This window comes from Pleurodeles waltl, chromosome 8 (assembly GCF_031143425.1).
Source record: "Pleurodeles waltl isolate 20211129_DDA chromosome 8, aPleWal1.hap1.20221129, whole genome shotgun sequence".
Lineage (NCBI taxonomy): Eukaryota > Metazoa > Chordata > Amphibia > Caudata > Salamandridae > Pleurodeles > Pleurodeles waltl.
Genome location: NC_090447.1, coordinates 982,826,843 through 982,844,092, shown reverse-complemented (window position 1 = coordinate 982,844,092; position 17,250 = coordinate 982,826,843). Strand labels below are relative to the sequence as shown.

General features: G+C 45.5%; 1 protein-coding gene across 4 annotated transcripts in view; it reads right to left on the bottom strand.

The window, feature by feature from the left end:
* Positions 1-17,250, bottom strand: part of LOC138250396 (uncharacterized) — a 410,767-nt gene that overhangs the window by 35,744 nt on the left and 357,773 nt on the right. For all 4 annotated transcript variants that reach the window (XM_069205218.1, XM_069205219.1, XM_069205220.1 and 1 more), the window contains one exon: positions 8,693-8,833. In XM_069205218.1, the coding sequence (XP_069061319.1) occupies positions 8,693-8,812 (120 nt within the window). In that variant the 5' untranslated portion in view covers positions 8,813-8,833. The remainder of the gene's footprint in view (positions 1-8,692; positions 8,834-17,250) is intronic.

Below are 17,250 nucleotides of genomic sequence, written 5' to 3'. Positions count from 1 at the left end.
AAACAGAACACAGAAGTCAAAGGACTCACCTCTGGAGATTCAGGGAACAACCACGACGCCCGAGTTGCACATTTTCCCCATGCTTGTCTACCTTTTCTTGCATTATGAGCAGCAACGCCGGCGAAGACGACCACAGTGAGTACTGCCGCCTAGCACATAAGGGAGGGGGAGGAAAAAGAGAGTGACACACACACATAACATGCAACACCCCCACCCCAACACCATACCCACAACCAGATGCACAAACATTACATATTCACCCGTACCTCTCAGGAATAGTGCAAGGACAAAATGATTGGAAGAAAGTAAGTGTAATACGATAAAAAAACATGAATAAGTACATCAAAATACAAACGTATATACGTATTTACTAATGGAGGGACACTGCCCAGTCCTCAATGTCCATGGGGCACAGGGCCACATCACATAGGCCAAGGCAACACCTCACTCCTGCAACAACACAGAGAGAACACTGCGGGGGCATCAGGTCTAAAATACCCAGGCACTTCAGGGGGTCGGGGAATGGAAGGGCACCTCAGCCGGAAGATGGTACAACACCACTGGTCCTGGAGGGGGCAACATGCCCATCACTCTATGAGTGAGTGGTTTGCCCACTGCATGGTCCTAGGGAGTGCAAGGCCACAGTCTCAAGTGGGTGGTTTGTCCACTGCTTGGTCCTGGGGAGTGCAAGGCCACAGTCTCTCAAGTGGATGGCTTCTACCACTGGTTCTGGAGGGGGCATTGTGCCCAGTGTGCTTCATCCTGGGAAGGATGCGGTGAATGGATGGCTTCTTCCACTGGTTCTGGAGGGGGCATTGTGCCCAGTGTGCTTCATACTGGGAAGGATGCGGTGAGTGGATGGCTTCTTCCACTGGTTCTGGAGGAGGCATTGTGCCCTGTGCTGCAGATCTTGGGGAGTGCAAGGTCACATTCTCTCACCTGGGTGTCACACCTACAGGATTTGCAGGGTCCAGGACGCACTACAGCCCATGGAGGCAGGAGTACACACTGCCAGCCAGCAGTGATGGCTGCTCAGTGGTGGCAGTGGCAGGGCTAGTGCCGGGACTGGCAGTGCTGGGGGTAGGCTCCAGCCCTTCCCCTGCAGCCTCGGACGGCTGCCCACTGGTGCTGTTGGCAGTGGTGCTGGTGGCGATGCTGGCAGTGGTGGGGGTAGGCTCCAGCCCATCCCCTGCAGCCTTGGACAGCTGCCCACTGGGGCTGCTGCTGCTGGCAGTGGTGCTGGTGCTGGTGCAGGCAGTGGTGGGGGAGGCTCCAGCCCATTCCCTGCAGCCTTGGAAGGCTGCCCACTGGTGCTGCTGCTGCTGGCAGTGGTGCTGGTGGCGGTGCTGGCAGTGGTGGGGGTAGGCTCCAGCCCATCCCCTGCAGCCTCGGACAGCTGCCCACTGGGGCTCCTGCTGCTGGTGGTAGTGGTGCTGGTGACGGTGCTGGCAGTGGTTGGGGGAGGCTCCAGCCCATCCCCTGCAGCTTCGGACGGCAGCCCACTGGGGCTGCTGCTGCTGGCAGTGGTGCTGGTAGCGGTGCTGGCAGTGGTTCTGGTGGCGGTCCTGGTGGCGGTTCTGGCAGTGGTGGGGGTAGGCTCCAGCCCTTCCCCTGCAGCCTCAGATGGCTAAACCGCCATGGTTGGTGGTGGGGGCTCCAAATGAGTCCCAGCACCAGGCTTCCGGTCCTTCCTGCCTGCAGGTGCAGGCCCCTTGCCGTTCCCTTTCGCAGCTGGTGGTGCCTCCTTGCCCTTCCCTTTCACAGCTGGTGATGCCGCCTTGCCCTTCCTTGATGCATCTGGTGCAGGCACACTTTCAGTGCTGCTGGCTGGTTCTCGGGATCCTCTCCCACCTGCAGTAGTTGTCGACACTACTGTGGCCGTGGACTGGGTGGCTGAGGTGCTCGCCTGGGTTCTGACCACCCTGGCCCGATGTGAAGGACGGGGGTAGGGGTAGGGAAGAGGTCAACGGTGGAGAGTAAAAGCTTCTTAGGAACATTGGGGTGGGAAGAGGGTGAAGGTTTGGTAGTAGAGGAAGCGGAAGTGGTTGTAGGAGGTGTCTGTCTGCTGTGTTTGGGTGCAGGTGCATGGGCTGGATGCTGTTGTGAGGTGGGTGGCTGTTGGGTGTCTGAGTAATTGCGTTTGTGTACTTTGGGAGGAGGGGGCACAGACACAGTGGGAGAGGACAGAGGGGACATGTGCATGGATGTGGGGGTGGTGACTGCCAGTGAGGTTCGTGTAGTGATAGGCGTGATGGTGGTAGTGAATGAGGATGTAGTGGAGAGGCTAGTGGGATGGAGGTGAACGAGGAGGAGGAGGGGGACACAGTGGAGGCAGTGGATATTGGTATGTCTGCATCTGGATGGTGTTTGTTTGAGTGCCTGAGGGATGATATGTGGTGCTTGTGTTTGCCTTAACTAATCCTGTGTGTTGTCCTGGGTGCATGCTGGTCTGTCTGTGTGCTTAGGATAGGTTGGGGTTGAGGGTAATGGGATTGGGTAGAGGAAGTTGGAGGGGGAAGGCTAGAAACAGGGACAATGGCTGCCATCAGAGAGGAGACCAGAGCCTGGATTGATCTCTGTTGGTCCACCATGCCAGAGTGAATGCCCTCCAGGAATGCATTTTTTGTTGCAAATGGCCTGTCAGCCCCTGGATGGCAATCACAATGGTTGACTACCCAACAGAGATGGATCGCAGGAGGTCAATAGCCTCCTCACTCAAGGCAGTAGGGCTAACTGGGGCAGGGCCTGAGGTGCCTGGGGCGAAGGAGATGCCCACCCTCCTGGTTGAGTGGGCATGGGAAACACACTAAGGGGCTGCTGGGAGGGTGGTGCTGGTACGGGGGTGGCGGCTGTACCTGTAGCTGTGGTGGCCACAGAGGTGTCAGCCACCACCAGGGAGCTTCCATCAGAGGAGTTATCACTGTCAGAACTGTCCCCTCCTGTCTCTGCCGTTGTGCTCCCCTCGCCCTCTGTCCTACTGGTTCCCTCACCATCGGTGGATTCGGCCTCGTGCGCCATGTGGGATGCAGCTCCCTCTGTCGCCAGTGCCTCTGCTCCTCTGCCAGATGATGCTAATGCACAGAAGAACAGGGTGACAAAACAAAAAGGGGGGAAGAGACAAAGGATACACTTGGTCAATGGCTGCAACAACACCACCGTTGGCGTACATGACACACACACACACACACAGGGAACAGCCCTACACATTAGGCAATGCATTAACAGTCACAATGCTAGCCACAAGGCCATGGGCAGTAATACCTAATGCCAATAACAGCATACCTGAGACCCACAGATCCCTGCCCAGTAGTGGATGCCTACTAGCTTGGTTGGAGGAGGTTCACATCATACCCTTCCCAACATGGGACCTACCCTGCAATGTCCAGCCTGGCCTAGGGGCACCCACAGGTCCACATCCCCCACCCAGAGACCACCCCACCACACACAAGTAGTATATTGGGAAACTGTACTCACCCCTTGTGGCTGCTGTGATGCCCTCAAGGGCCCATCCAGCTCCAGATAGGCCACCACCAGTATGCAGGCCATCAGGGGGGTCAGGGTTCAATGGGTAACCCTTCCTCATTGAAAGGCCATCCCCAGCTGGACCTCCACTGTCTTCCTTGCCCAGCGTCTCAGGTCCTCCCACCGTTTGCGACAGTGGGTGCTCCACCTGCCATAGACCCCCAGGGTCCTCACGTCCTTGGCGATGGCACGCCATATACCCTTTTTCTGATGGGCGCTGACCTGCAGAAATATACGCATAGCAAAAGGTATCAGTCAGACCGTCCAGCGAGTTACACTCATGTCCCCCATAGCCCTCCCATCCCCTCACACACAGACATTGCCCACTATACATGCAGCACGCAGCCCAGGGACTTCCACCAACCCACCCCTACACGAGGACCTCACACACAGCACTCTGTGTATTCATCCCCCATGCATCGTGCTCACAGTGAACTCACCAGTTGGTCTCGAGGCCCATACAGCATTCCATACTGGGGTAGGCCCCCAGCCTCTCCAACTCTGCAGTGGTAAAGGCAGGGGCCCTTTCCCCAGTGACATGAGCCATGCTTGGTTCCAGACACAGGTCACAGCAGCACTTGCAGTGGAGGTCCTCTCCTGTTGAAGGTCAAGTAGCAAGTGGGTGAACAGATAGGAAATGGCAGTCACGTCCGCGGTGGTGCGTACCGTCACCGCCAGCATACATCACCATTGGCCACTGTAACCCATAGGGCCCAATGGATCCAATGAGGAGTTGCAGAGCGGTTTTTTACCACCTCCCTCAACGGTGCACAGCGTCAGCAGAATTACCTCATTTCCACCTGCCCCTCCATACAGGACAGGAGGACGCCATTTCAGGGGGGGATGCAGGCCATGGCACCTAACTGCATCACAGTACATATAGGCATCATTTGGGCCTGTCCAACAATATTGTGTTACAGTCACAACATGCAATGCAGTGTAGTGTTTGGAAGTATGGAATACTGACCCGCTACTCACCGTTTGCCCCCTAGATTGCAACCACTGCGGATGACTAGGAGATGGAGACATCCCCCCGTGTACAGGCCCCTGGTGGACATGGCAACAATGGAGGACAGGCACATTATCCTCACCTATAGACTGGACAGGGCCACAATCACAGAGCTGTGCCCTCAATTGTAACCTGACCTGATATCTGCTATCCGTCAGCCCCCTGGGATATCCCCTCTTGTGCGAGTCCTATCTGTGCTCCATTTCCTGGCAAGTGGCTCTTTCCAAGTGACAGTGGGCTTGACAGCAGGAATGTCTCAGTCAATGTTCTCAATAACTAAACACATGTGCAGCTACATCGTTTTCCCCCAGGTGGAGGATTTGGCCACAGTGAAAGCTGATTTCTATGCAATGGGACATATCACAAACATTATTGGGGTGATTGATGGAACACATATTACATTTGTGTCCCCCCCCCCCCCGGAGAAATGAACAGATGTTCAGAAACTGAAAGAGCTTTCACTCCAAGAATGTGCAGATAGTATGCCTGGCGGACCAGTACATCTCCCATGTCAATGCAAAGTATCCTGGGTCTGTGCATGATGCCTTTATCCTGAGGAATAGCAGCATCCCATATGTGGTGGCTCAACTCCAGAGGCACTGATATGGCTAATAGGTGAGCCCTGGTTCCCACTCAGTAGGTGTTGGTGTATGGGTATGGTGTGGGCCCTAAGAGTTAGTGTGTGTCTAACAGTTGTCCCTCGATATTTGCAGGTGACTCTGGTGACCCCAACCTCTCATGGCTACTGACCCCTGTGAGAAATGCCAGGATAAGGGCAGAGGAATGTTACAATGAGGCACATGGGCGAACAAGAATAATAGAAAGGACCTTCGGCCTCCTGAAGTCCAGGTTTTGTTGCCTCCATCTCACAGGTGGATCCCTGTACTACTCACCCAAGAATGTGTGCCAGATCATCATGGCATGCTGTGTGTTGCACAACCTTGCCTTACATCGGCAGGTGCCTTTTCTGAAGGAGGATGAGGCTGGAGATGGGTGTGTGGCAGCAGTGGATCCTGTGGACAGTGAAGATGAGGAGGCAGAGGATGAAGATGAGGACAACAGAAGTGCTATTATAAGACAGTACTTCCAATGGCACACAGGTAAGACACTGTAATTACACTTTACATTGACAGTTTTGTCTTTGACATTGTCACTGGCAGTCTGATTTCCCCACTTCCATGGCCACTTACTGTACCCTTTGACATACCTTTTTCAGATATTTGTGTCCCACTATCGCTCCTGGTGTGTTGACTGCAGCCAACTACAGGTCTTTCCTATTTATATAATACTGTACAGTTATTTTGCAGTGTTTAAAGGTTGTTAAACGAATACATTGTTAAATGATTCCACAGACTCCATACTTGTATTTATTCAAATGGTGTTTATTTAAGTGCTAATGATTAGAGAGGAATGTGCAATAGGCGGGGGTGAAGATGGAAGAAAGTCCAGGACAGAATACAGTCTATTTATATCACAGGTGCATTGTCCAAGGAGGCATAGGAAGTAGAGCAATGGCAGTTCAAGGTGGACAGGATGACAGAGTGGGACACAAGGGTGACATTCAGGAGAGTCTTACTTCCTGGCAGGGGTCTTGGCAATGTTCTCTGGCTTCTGCCTGGATCACAGGGACCATTTGTGGGTGGTTCTCCTTCTGCAGGGGGAAGGGTGCTGGTGGCCTGTTGTTCCTGTGGCGGGGCCTCCTGTCCACTAGCGGCAGCGGAGGTGGAAGGATATTCATCGGTTTGGCTAGTGTCAGGGGCCCGCTGGTGTGCCACTGCCTCTCTCATGGTGTTGGCCATGTCTGCCAGCACCCCTGCAATGGTGACCAGGATGGTGTCGATATCCTTCAAGTCCTGCCTGATCCCCAGGTACTGTCCCTCCTGCAGCCGCTGGGTCTCCTACAACTTCTCCATTATCTGGCCCATCGTCTCCTGGGAATGGTGGTATGCTCCCAGGATGTTGATGAGTGCCTCTTGGAGAGTTGGTTCTCTGGGCCTGTCCTCCTCCTGTCGCACACCAGTCCTCCCAGCTTCCCTGTTGTCCTGTGCCTCTGTCCCCTGACACATGTGCCCACCGCCACTGATCCCAGGTCCCTGATCATCCTGTGTTTGTGGGGTGGCCTGGTGTCCCTGTAGTGGTGGACACACTGCTGATTGACGTGTCCTGGGGACAGAGGTATGTGCCCGCTGGGTGGGTACTGTGGGGTGTTTCCTGAGGGGGGAGGCTCTGTGGTGGTATGGGACTGTGCCTGGGTTACCGACTGTCCAGAGATCCCTGATGGGCCAGGTTGGTCATCCAGATCCATGCGTCCAGAGCTGTTGTCATCACTGTGGGTCTCTTCTGGGGGTGGACTGGAAGTTTCTGGCACCTCTTCTCCAGTGGCATTGGGTGGGGGACCTGTGGGGATGTAAATGCAGTGTTATTGTTTCTGTGTGTGTCATCTTGTGCATGTGTGTGTTGCCTTATATGGTTGTTGTTGCCCTGACTGCTTTGCCTTGTGTGAGTAGTGATTTTGTTGGCTAAGTGATTCTCTCTAATGTGCATGTTTTAGTGATGGGTGTCCATGCAGGTCTGTGATGGGGGTCCGTGCATTGGTGTACATGCAGGGCTTGGTATTGGGATGGGTGGGTTGTGATGATGGTGTGTGTGTGTTAGGTGGTGGAGTAATGGGAGTGAGGGTAAGGGTAGGGGTATGTGATGGCATGAAGGTAGGGGGTGATAGTAATAGAGATTTGACCTATCAGAGTCCAGTACTCCTATTCCTGCCAGGCCCTCAGGATGCATAATTGCCAAGACTTGCTCCTCCTATGTTGTTAGTTGTGGGGGAGGAGGTGGGGTTCCACTGCCAGACCTCTGTACAGCTATTTGGTGTCTTGCTGCTGTGGAACGCAAGTTTCCATGTAGGTCATTCCATCTCTCCCTGATGGCATCCCTTGTTCTGGGGTGCTGTCCCACGGCGTTGACCCTGTCCACAATTCTCCGCCATAGCTCCAGCTTCCTAGCAATGGATGTCTGCTGCACCTGTGATCCGAATAGCTGTGGTTCTACCCGGATGATTTCCTCCACCATGACCCTTCTCCTCAGAGAACCTGGGGTGTCATTGCGGTGCCATGGGTGTATTGTGGGTGGTGTGGGTGAGGGTGTGTGGGGTGCTGTGTTGGGGTTTGTGATGTAAGGTACATGGATAGTATATAGGTGATGGTGGTGTGTGTCTGTGATCTTGTCTGTGGTTTTGCTATCTCTCTTGTGGCACTTGTTTGTAATGGTAAAGGGTTGTGGGTATTGTGTGTGTGTGTGTTTTATAGTGGTGTGTGGGTGTGGTGTGTGTGTATGTGTGTCAGGTGTGTGTAGTTTGAATTGTCCAATGTGTTTTTTTTGTTAGGTTGTGTGTATTTTGAGCGCAGCAGTATGTACCGCCAATGGTTTAGCACCATTGAATGTCCACTGCGGTGATTCGTGGGTCATAATGCTGTGGGCGTAGTTTTGTTGGCGCAACAGTGTGGGTTTTGGTACTACCAGTTTATCACTGACCTTTGGGCTGGCGGACTTGTGTGTGTGGCTGTAAAGTGACAGATTGCTATGTGTGGGTCATAGTATGGGTGGCGGTAATCTGCTGTGGTGGTGGTATGTTGGTGGCAGTCAGCATGGTGGTAAGTGGGATTTACCGTCAATGTCATAATGAGGGCCATAGCACACCTTAAGTCACCCATATGGCTTTTTTCGTGATGTGTAACTAATGAGAAGGTGCCCCAAGATCCATAGAATGGTTGAGCATTGCCTAAGGTCTGTGTATCTTATTGTTGTGCATCATGTGGCTAGAATTAGCTTTTACAATAACTGTGCAGCACCAGACACCTGAGGCAAGTGCCTTTCCAGATTCTGGCAGTTACAAAAGGAACCTGCTTTGCCCTAGAAGTTCAGCTGTTAGACTAACACGTGTTTTCCCCAGGAATCATCTGATTATTATGCCACATGCACCACATGTTCTCACAGCCTCATGCTAATCAAGCTGCATCTGCAGACAATTATCTGGGCTCAGACGCAGTATATATACCATGTCCGCACTGCGGCCAAAGCTTGAACTCACTCCTGCTCAATAGAGAACTCCCTCACTAACCTGAAGAGTTGCCTGGCATTGCACTCCAAAGTCAAGCTTCATACCTTCAGTTCTGGATTCCAGGTAATGGTGCATATGTCATCTCCACTTCTGATGTGGTAGCTCTTGCTCGGTTTCAATTCCCTGCATGGCAGGTCACTTTGTGGTTTCCTGATGGCTCCCATCCTGATTTTCTCACCAGACACCTGTAAAGAGAACGGATATATTAAAGTACCATATCTAAGGTTAGTGTTCTCTAATTGGACTAATCAAGGTAACAAAAAACTACTATGAATTGCTAAGATCTGATTAACAAGACTGGTTACCTCAAAGTAGCATTTGAGCGACATTTGCTAAAAGAAGAATATTCCTTTGTTTATCCACAATGCATATTGTGCTCCAAACACTATTTTATTTGGAACTGTGGTAATCTCAAAAGAATGTACCATATCTCAAGGTTGTAGCATATTAGATTTCTCTGAATAACTCTAGGTGATAAGAAAAATGGACAAGTGCATAAAAGCATGATATGTTCATAAATCCATCTTAACTCATTGTATATTGCATATCCACCACCAGTTATTCCTGAATTTGGGATCTTGCTCAGATTGATTTTTTGAAAGTGCAGTAACTCCAAGCTAACCTCCAAGCTGTTTTGTTGATGAAGTATTTAAGATAATTTTCCATGTACATAGTGCATTTCTGATATACTGCAAGAAGTCTTACATTGGATGTATAATACTCTCTGTTCTTTTTCAGACACATTGCCTCTACACACTAATCTAAAGAATCAGGGAGTGCAGGGTCGCAGAGCAGCCACTATCCAGAATCACAATTTTCCCTTTCCTTATTTTGTCCCAACACCCCTTCCCTTCTGAGGCAGTGTGCGATCTAAGGTTACATTTTCTTGATCATCTGCCACCCCGGGAGAGACCGGAGGTCCAGCATCGTCTCTGCGGTTGGAACCAGGTGAGTGCATTTCAAAAGACATCAAACTTATTAAAGGTGTGAACCTATCCAAATTATGATTAAACTAATTTAAGAATTCCAGAGAACGCGACCATGGAATCTGACATCTGAGACAATGGCTGGAATCACTCTGGTGATTGAATCAGTGGTAAAACAAGGAATTTTTTGAGAAATAGTAGGAAGCTTTTGTAATTCCCTAATCATTGGCTTGCAGAAGTCTTACAGTAAGTAAAGAACTGTGCAGGACTTACAAAAAATTAATAACTTAATCATTCCATTTTGTCCTGTGGTACCGAATCCAGCTAATATATTATTTCAGATTACCCATTGTGGATATCTACCAGGCCTTCTTTTCTACTGCATTTCAGCCAGTTTCTGTTCTCGTTCACATTTTGGTATGGTGCCGAGTCCTACAAGGGGATACAGAAAGCCCATTTATGTTTCATCAGATCCTGAAAAAGAATACTGAAAATTTAGTAATGTCTTATAATTCGGTTCTTGTGCAGTACATTGATGACCTACTTGTGGGATTTTGTGGGATCAAAACAAGAAGTCTGTAAACAGAATACGATTGCCATATCGAATCATTAGGCTGAGAATGTACATTAAGTATCCCCAAGTAAATTTCAATGCTGACAAAAAGAGGTTCTGTATTGAGGACTTCTCACTGAGAAGGGAGTAAGGAAGGCATCACAGGAGAAAATTACAGCGATTTTGAAAATGAATCCACCCAAAAAAGCAAAGAGAAGTCACAATGTTTATAAGAATGACGGGCTTCTGTAGGCAGTGGATACCCAACTGTTCCCTAGTGGCCAAGCCTTAACTGAGGCTGATGCAAAACAATATTCCCTGATCCACTTTTGTAGGAAAATGACTGCTTAAGAGCATTCCTTGAGCTGAGAGAAAATCTATATCATGCCTTGGCACTACGATTGCTTGATTACAGTAAAACATTCACTTTGTTTTACAGTGAGAGGGAGGGCTGTGCTCTCTCAGTTCTTACCCAGTTACATGAAGACTCTCAAAGACCCGTGGAATATTTTTCAACCACCCTTGACCCTGGTGCCATAGAACTCCCTGATTGCCTTAAAACGGTTGTGGCCATTGGTGTCAGTATTGAGAGACGTGAGAGTATAGCCATGGGGTACCTTCTTACAGTGATGGTCCCTCACTCTGGGGAAATTTTGCTCATGTGAACCAAAACTGAGTACCTGAGAAACAGTAGACTTACAAAATATGAACAATTCTTTCTCGCTGCAGAGAATGTCACTCTCAAAAGATGTCAAACTCTTAATGCAACTACATTGTTACAATTGCTTCAAAATGAGATTGATGGGGAAGAGATTGAGGATGACTGTCTTCATGTGATGGGTTTATGCACCAAGCCAAGACCTGATGTTAAGTAGGAAGCCCTGGATGAGCCCCACTGTGTAATCAATGTTGACAGCCCATGTCTAAGATATAATGAAGTGAATTTGAGAACATCATATGCTGTCCGTACAATTCAGGAAGTGGTAGAAGCCTCCTAGATTCAAGGTGTTACCTCTGCTCCCGTGGCAGAATTGGTCACCTTTACCAGAGTATGTTATCTTAGAGCCCAATTGCAGATGGCAATATTTATTGATTATCACTATGGCTTTGGTGAGGTCTACAATTTTTTTAAGTTATGGTTACAAAGGGGACTCATGACTTTGGCGGGGTCTCCTATCCAGAAGACAGATGATGAAATGAGACTGTTGGAAACAATAACATTGCCACAAGAAATTGCAATTGTTAAATGTGTAGCCCACAGAAGAAGAAATGATTTAAAGGATTTAAAGGAGAGTATGCACATTGATCTGATGAGGATACCACCTTTTCAATTGTGTTATAAATATCTGATACTTGGGAGGAAGTGTGGAGACTGAAGGAAGAGGTGTCAGAGCAGCAGAGCTGGATCAGAGCAGGATGTAGTAAAAATGCATAGGAAATATGGGTTTCAGCTGAGCGAAAACCTGTGTAGCTTGATAGCCTGTCATTCCCCATAATAAGACATTTCTTGACCTGCCCACAGCTGAAGAGATGCCATGATGAGATTATTTAGGCAGAATTAGTTCAATCCCTGAGTTAGAGCTCTAACTGAGGAAGAGTGCCATAGATGTGTGACTCATCAGAAAATGAATGTAGGGAGAAGAACCTCTGTTACATTGAGTAACAAATAAATCACTTCAGGGCCTTTTAAGAGGATGCCGTTGGATTTTATTGCAGTGCCTGTTTCAGGCAGGATCTGATATATCCTGGTCATAGTGTAATTTTTTTCTTAATGGGTAGAAGCCTACCCAACACAGAGAAATTACAGTCTCACTGTAGACACATTGCTATTATGAGAACTCATATTGAGGTTTGCATTGCCAGTTTCCCTGGAGTCAGACAGTGGGACTCATTTTAATAATGAACTCCTTAGTATGCTGTGTGTGGCACTATAAGTGGAACAGGGGTTTCATTGTAGTTACCGAGTAGAAGATAAGAAATATTAAAGTAGCTTAACAGCACGCTGAAATCTCGCTTGGCTATAGTATGCACTTCAACTTCTCTGAAATGGCCAGATGTTTTGTCATTAGTGTCATTAGTGATGATGAGCCGCTGAAGTACTCCTGACAGAAGAAAAGGATTGTCATAACATGAAATACTCATAGGACGTGCCATACCTTCTGTGCCTGTAAATGTGTTTGTAAATATCACACATTACATGATTCTCAACTACTTTAAGGGGTAGCCGATGTTGTGCATTCTATCTCCCACCAGTAGCTGAAACTGCTAATGCCATCCCAAGTCATGAGCAGTGCCATGATCTTAGCCCTGGTGATTAGGTCCTAATTAAACCGCATGTTCACAAATCCTGTTTGGAGCCAAGGTGGGAGGAGCCCTATCAAGTGATCCTGATTACCAACACTGCTGTGAAATGTGGTGGAATACCCAATTAGATTCACACCTCACACACTCAGGGGGTGAGGTGTCCATTTGATGAGGTAGTGACATATGAGCTAAGTCCAAGACCTCCTGTGTCTGTGCATCCTGAAAGACCAGAGGGGATGACGATCATCAGAATTCCTCATCTTTCCAAGTTCCTGAAATCTTGGAAAGTGGCATGGAAGTATCCAGTGAAGATAAAGATCTGATACTAAAAAGCGGACATGCTGCTGAATCATCACCAGTGCAACCAAAAGACCCTTGAGAAAGAACAACAGTGAGTAGTGAAGAACTACAGAGGCAAGAGGAATGGCCAAGGAGTAGGAGACAATTAAAATCTGGGGTGTAATTTTAACACATACCACAAATCGTCATTGTAGAAACAATCTAATGGTATAAGTGATGCATAAGAAGATTAACAGACAGCAAGGACATCTGAGAGAGTAAAAGCACCTTATCACAGGTATTAGCACCGCAATGGACTTCTTATACAGGCAGTGTGCTTAATCCAACAGTGTGTTAACCAAATGATCTGCGCACAGAACCCCTTAAACCTTCATGACATGCTACATTATTACAGCACATAATTCAAACTCTTTAATACAAAATAATTAATAAACTCAACAGTTGACATCTGATTGATTCAATTCAGCAATACCTAATTCTACGAACAATGAACTGTGTCTGAACTGAACTACTGAATAGATGGCGACAACTAATAAATGAACATAATGATTATTGCTCAAGAAAATAAAACAAATAAAAATAATTTTGAAGAATTATCTATGGCCACGGCTGCAGCGGAAAAGTAAGGTTGACAAGGTGATAAGAAGATGGAGTAAGGCTTAGGATGCCTCATGAAGACTATTGTATATGTGTTGAGTGCAAAATTCCAAGTTAATCTTCAAAGGTTTTGTTTTTTTGCACAAGTAGAAACTAATGCAGAATATTAAATCTGTCTGCTGCTATATTCTTCTGAAGGTCTGACTGTAGACTAAAGTGTTTCATTACCTTGGCTAGATGTACAATAGTGATTGCTGTTACACTAACAGTTAATATGTAAGTATACATGCCACCTTATTTGGAATGCATATCACACCTGAGAGAAAAATGCTTCACTGCACATATGCACCTATATCACCTTCCAAAACAGTAGATAAGAGAAAATTAAGGGCTTAATGTATACATGCTTCAGAGGAGAGTTTCACATTAAATGTTTTTTCTAGAAGTAGTTCAAAAGTACATTCACACTTTGAATGCTTTTTATGTTTGTGCACACTTCTGTGCTTCAGCTTCTGAGGATGTAACCTACCATCATATTCCACTTTCCTACGTAGTTACATGTAATATAGTGGTCAGTTTATTTTATAGACAGAATAATTTTGAATAAACCCACAGGTTAAGGAGTTGGAGACAGCTTGGTTTTTCTTTAGGTCCCATACAAAAATAGACACTGTGAAGTCATTAGAAAGAAATTTGAGATGCTCAATTAAACCATTAGGAAACAATTCATCCAAGCATTAGAGTAAAGGAGACCGCACATCTTTCATAAGGCAATAAGACAAGAAGATGTTTTAAACAATGTGTTGAAAGAAGAGGAAACTGAGTATAAAAAGAAAATGATATATCACAAATTGAAGTTAGACAGACAGCAGAAAGGGAAAATGTGCTTTTTGAAAAGGATTGATAAAACCAGAACCAGACACATGGGGATGAGTACCTGAGAACATACAGTTCATCTACTTGTAGGGTCTGTAGAAATATTAACTGTGGAACAACTAGTTATCCTCGGAGTATATTTTATTTGTGGGCAAAAGGCATTTTTCAATTACCTGTTGATTGGGAATGTATTTGTTGTTTATCTGTATTCTAAAATGTATATATAAATATCATAGATACTCTTATTGATTCAATCGCAAAAAAAATTTATGTAGTGCAATTGATGGTGCACAGTTAGTGGGAGAAATTTTTGGTGTAATTATTCCCCTAGTGGGTGTAGCCCTAAAATATGAAAAAACAAGAAAGCTTTGTACAATAGTACATAAATTAGCAACTAAACATCTGGTGCTTTGTTAGCAGTTAATACACAATTAGTAGCTTAATGTGTTTGCATGATCAATTAGCTATGAACAAATTGTTGGCAGAGAAAGGCAGAGTTAATGAGAATTTAAAGGCACAACATTCCTGTGCATACACACCAGACAAGAGTAAGATGATAAAGGATTTTGCACAGAACATTTCTGGCTTAAAACTTGAAATGGAAATCTTAGAAACAACTATTGTGTTAAGAACCTTAGGTGAAGGACCCTCTGCAATAAGTAGATGGCTTGGAAGTCTTGGTAGTGGATTTTTATGGTGTAAAGCCTATTTTGATTATTGGCAATTGTTTGATATGCTTATTTGCTTTATATAAAGGATTTAGATGTTACCGAACAAGAAAGAGAAATAAAGAAAGGATAGGTTGTTTTCTCCTCTAGCCTCTGGAGGAGGGAATTGATATTGTGCATTTCCTCATTTTGCAAACTAATTACATTTAGCTGAAAAGCGATAATTTTATGCTGAATAACACGTAAAATAAATGCAAAAATGTACAGTAGGCAATCGTTTAGGTGTTGTAAGCACCAATGAAGAAACATAATGTATCGACCTAAGTTAGCCTAACTACTGATGCCATATTAAATGTTGACTTTACACTTTTGGGGTAAAAGGCCTGTTTTCGCATTAAATTGTTGTTTTGCGGGAGATGTTTTTCTCTTCCACTGCAGATGCTGTAACTTTCCTGAAGCCTTCTGCTATTATTGTGTATTAGACATTTCTTCACCAGGAAGAGAGGAAATGGTAGGAAACGTGACTCATGGCAAGAACTGTCCAAACCACAAGATGTGCTCAGTGTATCAATTCAAGAACTCAATTCTGTACTTCATTGGGAAAATGTGTGAAACTAGAGTTTCCTGAAAATTGATTGGTTGGTGGGAAGGCGGAAAGTTAGATTTGTTACTAGTGATGTTTAGCAGAATTTTATCGGTGTGTGTCCTGAGATCAGTTATAGAAGAAGGAAGACCACCTTAGAGCCTTTCTAGAGTAAACTTCTCTTTTATAGAGCTTCCCTTTATTGTTCAGAGAATAGAGCTTACAGATTCTAGAGATGCTTGCTGATGTTTGAGCTGAGAATAATTTCCAGCTTTGTAATTTTCTACTGCTGAACTGCTAAGGCTTCATCAATATGCATTTTGAATCTCTCATCAGAACCCTTCATTTGGGTTGCTAAAACTGAAACTTTACCTTGATATTTGATGAGATTGCTTTTTATGCCAGAAACCCTATTAATATAGATTAGGGATTTCCTTTATGGAACACACTTGCTGTATTTCTCTATTGTATTTATAGTTCTTACCGATATGGTATTTTATCTTGTTTTGAAATATTGACTAATAGATTACTTGTATCTGAAATAAAAATGACTAAATGTAATATTTACTCAATGAATACATCAATCTTGAATTAATTTGTTACTAAAACCCTTTACCTCACACCAACTCCCTTTATTGTTTATTGTGAAACTCCAATAGGTCTTGACTATTCATGGTGTTTGATGTGAATGATTGCTCCTTATCATCTCTCCTTGTGATCTAACATTGGTCCATACAACAAATGGCTGGGGTTTTTGAATAGTTAAACTTGAAGATTTAGGTACAAGACTCCCTGCTCTGTCAACTACCAGCCCTTTGTCTCAGCTCTGAGGCACATGTATTCTTCATATCGGACAGTCTGAGGCTCTTAAAAGTTAATATTAGCCTACTTCAAAACCTCACATTTGATACTCATATTTTGCAAAATGGAGTCCAAACTGTCAAAGTGACTTTTATTAAGGTTGACATCTTGTCTTCTGTCCCATGGAATGACAATTAGCATTTCAGAGGGACGTCTAAATTTTGCAATCCCTAATAATTTCATTTTTGATATTATCACTTGAAAATATGGATAGCTATCTACTTGTCATATTCATAACACATTCAGATGGGCATATATGAATATATTGTAATCTAAACATGCCAGGATATCCTATGATGTCTGTAACAGGAGCTCACAAATAAACATGTAGATACATTGCACTCTTGTCATTTCTGCTTATTTTGCTTCATATATTGGCATTTATTTTTATTAGGTGACTTGGGTTTTTTATTTTTCAGAATATGTAATTAATGGATGTGTTTATTGTTACAAATTGACTCAACTAAGTTTCTAGCTTAGAGAGATCAATTTAATAGATAGGGTCACCTTTGAGTTTGCTTCCATTGACTTAAATTCCAAAATGCTGCAGCTTTGAGCAGTAAAGTGCAGGAACCAGACACCAGAATATGTTAGACTCTTCTATTAATTTATGTTAGGTTTTCATTTAATTGTATATGCGACAGACATGATTTAAATTATGCAGATACACATATTTGTTCATCAAGGATACCTTGGAAAATTACCACCTGCTCTACATGAATAAGACATGTCCCTACAGCTCAAGACATGTACATAGTATTTTCCAAAAAAAGATCCTGGCAAGAGCCTAGTGTGCTCCGAGTCCTCTATTTTAAATGAGAACATAAAAGCTTAGCATGGGGTTTTTGATAAGGAAAAGTAACTATGAGTCTAGTATCAGCGTAAGTGCCATTTTTAACACCTGCACAGAGCAGGAGTTAAAAAGGGGAATAGC